The sequence below is a fragment of the Teleopsis dalmanni genome, chromosome 1 (genome assembly GCF_002237135.1).
Source record: "Teleopsis dalmanni isolate 2A chromosome 1, ASM223713v2, whole genome shotgun sequence".
NCBI lineage: Eukaryota > Metazoa > Arthropoda > Insecta > Diptera > Diopsidae > Teleopsis > Teleopsis dalmanni.
The window spans coordinates 205,699,517-205,707,918 of record NC_051846.1 but is presented as its reverse complement, the minus strand read 5'-3'; the positions used below and the strand labels follow the sequence as shown (position 1 = coordinate 205,707,918).

Below are 8,402 nucleotides of genomic sequence, written 5' to 3'. Positions count from 1 at the left end.
AGCAACCAAATCTGCATGATCTTTACTTAATCTACTCAACTGATTTTCCAAACTTTCGTTTTTATCCTCAACTTGCTTTAGTAGTTGTGCAGACTTCTGTTCCTTATCATCCTCAGCTTTTAATTCGTTCATTTCAAAAACTAAATTTGTTTTCTCCAATTCATAATTTTCTACTTCCAATTCTAAATCCTTGATTTGCAGCTTAAGTTCATCCTCTATTTTTTCCATTGTTTTTATTTGTTCAGCAAATTCTAGTTTCTCATGCTCTAATTCACTGATTTTATCACGCAAGTCAACATACTCCTTCTCTAAGGTAGTATTAAGTTTAATAGACTCCTCGAGTTGTGATTCCAATTGCACAATATTTTCTTCGTTATTTTCCGATATAGTCTCTAGCTTGTTTCGTTTATAATTTTCTAATTCGTTTAGTAGTATTTCATTGTTTTTCATTAACTCATCACACTGTAAAATGTATTGAGAAATATCTGCCTCTAAAGTTTTCTTTTCATGATCCCAAACTAACTTTGCATCTTGTAGATCAATCATATCTTCAGACATTTGTGCTAGACTCTTTTCTAAAGCATCAATTTTCCAAAGCTTCTCTCGTAACGATTTGAAAGCTCTATCTACAGAATCCTCAGAGCTCAAAGCTGTCTCTTGCTTTACATACACTTCAAGTACATCACGGAATTTCTCTAATTTAAACGGCTCTTCCTCATCTGCATCCAGATCTGTAATTTCTTGCTTTTCTTCTGCGATCGCTTGACGGAATTTATCTTGTGCTATACTTTCCAATTCTGTGCGCAAACTTTCATTTTCCGTCGTTAAACACCTAAGTCTGTCTTCAAGTTCCGCACTATTATTCAATGTTTCTGTTTCCGCTTCCGCATTTAATTTAAATTTCTGATTTTCAAGCGTCAATTGTTGGATTTTACACTCCAATTCTGTAACACGTTTTTGTGCTGTACGTAGAGATTGCAATTCTACCTGCAATGCTTCCTTTTCTTCTTCGGAAAAAATCAAACGTTGCTTTAATTCAAGCAATGAACTTATACTCTCCTTACTTTCTTTCAATTCCGTTGAAAGAAGTGTTTTTTCTTCTGTTAAAATTTTAAGTTGTTCTTGTGCAATAACAGCCTCTGCTGCTCGCTCTTTAAGATCATCAATTTTCTCCTGTGCCTCTAATTGTTCTGCTAGTAGCATTTTTATATTTTCTGCTTGTGCTTCGCATTTCTCCTCTAAACTTTGTAGGCTTTGTAAATTGTTTGGCATTTCCTGATCTCTTAATTTCAATGCTAAGCTACCATTTTCCAACGTTAGTTCTGATACGCGATTTTCCAATTGCACAATTTTGTCCTTCAATTCCTCTTTTGTTGGGGGTGTTGTAGGACCAGAGGAATTTGTATCACTTTTACCAACTAGTATAAACTCATCTTCGCTTTGCTTACCCATCGAGCTAGAGGATGATTCGGAGGTTTTCTTTTCTTTTATTGTTTTCAACTCTTCTATTTCTTTCAATACCTGTTCAAGTCGTTGCAATAATTCTGTGCGTTCATCTTCAGATTTTTCTGTTTCTTTATTGGCAATTTTAACTTTTTCTATTAATTCAATATTATCCTGACCTTTCTTTTCTAATAAAGTTTGTAAATCTAACATATCTTCTTCATTTATCTTTAACATTTGCACCATATCCTCATTTTTTCTTTGTATATCGGTTCTTTCAAATGTTAATGTTTTATTATCGCCTTGAAGTTTCTCAATTTCTTTCCTCAATTTTCCTAACTCAAGCTCACTACATATAAACTTATCGGCTTGCTCTTCCTTAAGGATGTTATAATTCGTAGTTACAACGTTTAGCTTTTCTTGCAATTCATTTTTTAACTCAAGTACATTTTGCATAGCTAGGTTATGTTGTTCATCTAGTTCCTCTAATGCAGTGTTCAAATCTTTATTTTCTGCTTCCGATTTCTCCAAACGCAACTGTAATGCATGCGCTGTTTGTGCGGCATTACCCATTGACACATCTTCCAATGTAACATTAACCAAATCGTTGCCATTGCCGCTTGAGGTTTCCGAACTGTGACGAGTGTCGAGCTTGATATTGTCTGGTTCCCAGCACCAACTGTCTTCAAGCTGTGCATTTTCATCCTGCAAATAATAAAATTAAATTTTTTAATGTTTAGGAAATTATAACTTTAATTGAATATATGCATAGTAGTTCTTATAGTAATGGTTCGTATTCTACTATAATTTTAATGATTTTAAAGAATAGTGTTTTGCTTTTAAACTCCCATTATATTAATTTTAAATATATATAATAAGTACATAATACATATTATATATAATATAATAATCATAACGTGGGTTTTAAAATAAAAAAAATATTTTTTGAAACAAGTATTTATAGTTAATTAGGTCATCTATTAGTAATCAATACTTTGCAAGGTTATTGCTCAAGATTGTGAATACCCCTTTAAGTTTTTATACAAAATTTTCTCCAATTATTGTATTTAAAATACAATTTTATGATAAATATTTTTAATTATTTATTACACAAAGAATATATGTATGTTATATATAAAAATAATAATATATATAATAATAATAATATATATAATAATAATAATATATATAATAATAATAGTAATATATATTATAATAATAATATATATAACATATAATAAATTAGTAGCAGAAGGTATTAGAACTGGGAGAATGTTTACAGTGAGATTCAAAAGAAATACTATAGGCATGTATCTTTTATTAAATTATAATTTTTATTTACTAAATAATTTCAAATCGTAGTAATCTAGAATTGCCCTCTCTTTTCCAATAGTTTGATATAATGAGAGAAATCTTTCAAAAGGTACTAAAACTAGGAAGTTAAATAAGTAGTGTCTTGAAGTATTTCTATATTAAAAAAAATAGTGTCAGCGTAATTTAAAAGATATATGCATGGTTTTTATAAAGAATATATCTTTGTAAAGAATTATTTTTTCGGCTGCATAAAAAAAACTAACTCATTTGATTTTAAATATCTAAAAATCTAAACTAAAATCGTGTAAGATATAATATCTTTTTATTTTATTTTCAATATATTGATTTGTATTGTTTGATAGTGTCTTTCAACACTTTTTTCCTTTTTTTTTTTTGGGGCTCATCTTAGGTCTCACTGATTTCAATATCCAAGAAAAACAAAGGAAAGGAAAATGCCTATAAAAATCAGGAATATCTAATATTATGCAGTCTTCTCTTTTAAATTAAATAAATATGACATTCTATTTTTTCTTTATATATGATATATCTTTTGTCTGGAGCACAACTTCGCATATTCATTTAAAATTAATTAAAAGCATTTTTAAGGCATTGCAAAATATTTTTTCACACCTTTTTGAAATATAATTTAAAATAGTTTCGTTATCAGCTCAGCTAAAATTTTTGCAACGTGATCTCGCATATAAAAATTTTTATAATCATTATATTTTGAAGATAAAATTTAAATAAAAAACCTTGATCAGCGAAAAAACGTTTTTCTGTGTAAATTATATAAAAACCGAGACTAATAAACTATCAATTTGAGATATTGTAGAGAAACAACAACGGGCAAATACATAAAAATATTCTGAAAAGAAATAGAAAGAATGAGAAAACCTCAGCAATTGCAAGTTGTGTTTATAAGTAAAAATATTGCAAAAAATTTTCAATATACAAAAGTGTACGTTGGAGTAAAAAAATAAATTGAGATATGCAGGGGTTTAATGGTAGCAGTCAGTGATCGAGCCAGAGCGCTGAGCCAGAGATAGATCCTACAGCGAAGTGGATTTGCGTAAGTCCACAGACTTTTTGGAGCGCGTGCGTGTGTGCACTTGTTTATTTGTTTGGCTTATGTACCTCAAAGTGCTTAGTCATTATGTTGTTTCCAATCCATTCAAGCGGTCACAAATATGAAAAATGAAGCAGCATTCACTGTAACTCACTTACAAAAATAAAGACAACATCGGATGGAAAACAAAAATAAAAAAATTGGTCCGTCATACGCCATTGTGCAGAATAATTTCTCTCTCATAGCCATAACCATACAACCACACAATAGCAACACGGTCACAAACTGGCGGACAAGCATGCACACAAACACGTTGGATGGTTGCCTTTATGGAGGTAAGGAATTAGTTCAAGTACTTTAACGTGCCTAAACTTGGCTTGACAGTTTAGTATTTATTATTTTTATTGTTTTCTTTTTTTCCGTACATATGAATGGCAAATTTGTGGTTAAAAGTAAAACGCTAAGTGGGCATGTTCAGAGACATATGGGCTTTGAGAGGTAGATGCATATGCGAAGTACTTGATATGCACGAAACTGGGCAGGCAAAACAGCTAATTATGCGCGGTATTAAACTGTGCGTTTAAGTTTTGCACATACTGAATACAAAAGCAGGTCAACTTTAATTGTACGTTTTACTCATAAAGACAAAATCACAAACTGTGGAAGGTCATAAACGCCACTTAATGAGCGCTCAACAAACAATCATAAAAAAAAATAGAAGCACAAGTTTGATGGCATTTTCTCAAGAATCAAACTTACTCGAAGATATATACATTGTCTTAGTTTTACTTTTAACTTAGTACATAAGAACTTTATAACCTTACACGTAAATAATGGTAGCACTACTGCATTACTCTTATAAACGATGACAAAACATTTGGAAATAACAGATAATGTTTTTTTGGAAAGTAATTGTAATTAATTTGATATTGCGTAAAATTTTCTCAAACATATAAAAAAAATAACAATTAAAGTTTTCTACATATTCCGCTTATTTTCTTAGTGTAGCAAAAACGATTCGACAAACCTAATCACCGGTACATCGCGCAAACGATTCGATAGAACATTGTTAATGCGATTCGATAGCATATCGTTACGATTCACTCATCGACAAAACGATTTGATCGCAACTCGCGAAAACAATTCACTCACAGATCGTTAAAATGGATCGCCGGCAAATCTCCAAAACGATTTGTCGGTAAATTGGGAATTTTAAATAGGAACAAAGTTGTCGTCGGTTATCACACGAAGCCCGCTTTGAAATATAAGCTCGCCATGCCGAATTCTTCTGATGCTCTAGATTAATAGCAGCTCAGCACAAGAAAGTTGACTAAACCCTTTATTTACTCACAAAGACCACACATTTCCTTCTCAGGCCTATCTATCTTATAATAACGCTGGCCATACTGACGGATTAGATAATTTGCCAACAGCTTCAGCTATATTCAGATTTGGAGGTGCATAAGTAAAACTAACCGTATGGTTATTCAACGTTTCCAAAATAAGGTATTGAGGTGTTACCATTACCATTATTATTACAATGTTTGTAGTACAATACAATACAATACAATAATTTCCTAATTCATTATAAATAAGTATTAGATATGAAATCAATTAATAAGAAATGCACCATTTTTGATATGTTAAGGGTTTTAGGACTGAAGGTTGTTTTTGAATAAATTTTTGTTTGACAGTCTCTATCTCGATAAACATTGAAAAGAGACGAAATGGGGATCTACCATGTTTTCTTTTCTTGGCCCAAGGAATTATAAACTACATTTTTAGCACCCTGTATTATCAAAAAATCAATTTAGAAGTTTCAATACGTTTGTAGTCTTTATCAAAACAAAAATAAACAAACAAAATAAATATAAATCAAAATTATCACACTTGCTTACGTATTTTAAAGACTAAATGAATACCCTTATATAATTCCCTATTCTTTTATTTACTATATTTATATATACTATACATTTTATTCTACTGACACGACAGTAGCAGAAAAAAAATGTACATAAAATATTGAGTTGCCATGTAATAAACTCGATAAATTATAGCATATGCCGATGTAAATATTTGCTATAATGACAAAATTCAAAGCGCGACTAATAAAAAGTACATTTTTATCTATGATTTTATATACTACAATACAAAAACGAACAACTAACAATACACAACAAAAAAGTTAATTAAAATTGGTATGTAATAACGTGGCAGATAATGCAAAAAATCCCCAGCCTATACGGCTTATGTGGCTAAAAATGCAATTCATTCCATACTCTCTCTTACCCTCACAGTGCATTTTATATTTAACTGCATTTGTATTATTTTATATATATATATATATATATAAGTTCATAAAAGAAAGTATAGTGTTTTTACTATACAGTTTAGAAGCAAAATTATTTTTTATTTCTTAACAAAAAAACATATATATAATCCAGTAAATGTATAATTAAGAACACTTAACTTCTTATTAAAGTATGATATGATTACTCCGCTTTTTATCAATAAAATAATTTATACAAGATTCAAATCATTCGAATCATAAAACGATTATTTTATAAAGTCCAAGACGTTACCTTTATTTCAATGACATAGAAATAATAATATAAAAAATCTGAACGATATCAAAACAGTACTCTCAATACCAGATACGAAAGCTGATTCAGCATTCGGTATGGAACAAACGGTTTAATTTTTGCAAACTATCAACCGATGTTACATCGTTTTTAAGACCTTGTATTTCATGCATTATAACTATGTCTCAACGAAAGAACGATGATTCCTAATATACCAGAGACTATTCTATTTAAGAGTTTAACAAATTGAGACCTTAAGCGTTAGATAGATAACATCGAAGATTCTGTTTAAAACCTTATGTTTAAAAATATTGCTATTAATGTTTATTTCAAATTAGTAAGAAAAAAAACTTTCAATAAGGAGATCTCTAGATCTTTCTGTGGGTCTAATGTTTTAACGTAGTTTTCCCATTTTTTTATACGTTTGAAATAGGCAACAACATGACTGACATTACTATATGTTTATAAATGGACAGCATATTTTTGATTCTAAGCTTTTGAGAGTATTTATAAGTGAGTAAAGGTGCTGAAGTATTTATATAGCCTGAATTCCATTATATGTACTATATATTCAGTAAGTAAAGTTATTAAATACAAATTTGTATACAAATTTAATTATTTATTTTATTAATATAAAAAATATATAATGAATATAACGAATTGACACTATTTCACTGGTTAACGTGTGTCAGTAAAATAAATAAAAATGTGTGTTTGGCTGCCTATTTAATTGTATGGTAGAGACTATTACTAATATTTTAGGAATTTCTAAAGTAATAATTGTGAGGTGATGATGACTAAAATTATTTATATTTAAAAAAAAAAATATTCTTTTAATATACAGAAAATAAAAATGGTTGAATTAAATATTGTTGTACTTTTAATCGAAGAAAAATTTAATTAATTTTTATTGCTTGTTTTTTTATTTTTATATAAATAATTTTGTAAAATAAATTTGTTAGTAAAAACGTTTAACTTTTGTTAAGTATATTCTAATATAAAAATATATTTTATAAAACTTAAAATAATTGTATCTTTATTTTGATTTTTCATACATTTTGAACCTAATATACACGTTTGTATTGAGTTGAGGTCTGGCATTTTTACGGAGGATAGACAAGACAACATAAAGCAACAATGCAAATTCAAAACCGATTGAAGTATAAAAAAATGACAAATTTACAACAACAATGATGTTGTCATATATTATTATTATTATTGAAATGTTCAAAAATATAAATTCAAGCACTAAGTCTAATCGCAAAAGATTTTCAATTATTTCTACCACGCGCTATATACATTATATATAGTCATATATATAATATAATGTCGTATATATTGTTATTATTATTATTATTGAAATGTTGAAAAATATAAATTCAAGAACTGAGTCTAATCACAAAATATTGGTAGTTCACTGAAAGATTTGTTCGACTCTCTATTGATCTATGGATTGTCCTACTCCTTGTAGCCTTTGGTCGACCGCGATTTTTTCTTCCTTACGGATTCCATTCTAGAGTGACATGTGCGATTTCACTGAAGGATTTGAGTAGAGTATGGTCCAACCAATTTGTTTATCCATTGTCCGTTATTCTGTGTTATCATTTATACTTTAGATATTAATTTGTATATATCAATGTATGTAAATGGAAAGTGTGATATAGTCAACAATGCGCTTTAACTGAATTATTGAAAATTAAATTTTTACACTAATTATAAAACTCTATCAAAACTATCTATGCAAAAGGTGTATATATTAGCTTCTCATATAATGAGATAGTTTTATGTCCGCTTCAAATTTTTTTAGTTAATGACTTATTCATAAGCTTTTCTTAATATGAATATATATTTAAGAACAAATAATCGTTTCCGCATAGTAGTAGTAATAATTATCATCAAAAGCGTTATGTAGTCAAAGCTCCCAAAAAATTATTTATTTAAATTTTACGCATTTTACCCACTAACAAGTACAAAATAAACAGCGGAAGATAAAATGT

At 28.9% G+C, this 8,402-nt stretch overlaps 1 protein-coding gene across 1 annotated transcript in view; it reads right to left on the bottom strand.

Moving 5' to 3' along the window:
• LOC119667124 (girdin-like) overlaps nt 1-5,353 on the bottom strand; it is a 5,470-nt gene extending 117 nt beyond the window's left edge. The window contains exons 1-2 of the mRNA XM_038076412.1: nt 5,231-5,353; nt 7-2,148 (exon numbers count right to left, since the gene is read on the bottom strand). Coding sequence (XP_037932340.1) covers nt 7-2,148; nt 5,231-5,353 — 2,265 coding nt within the window. The remainder of the gene's footprint in view (nt 1-6; nt 2,149-5,230) is intronic.
• Nucleotides 5,354-8,402: the final 3,049 nt, after the last annotated feature.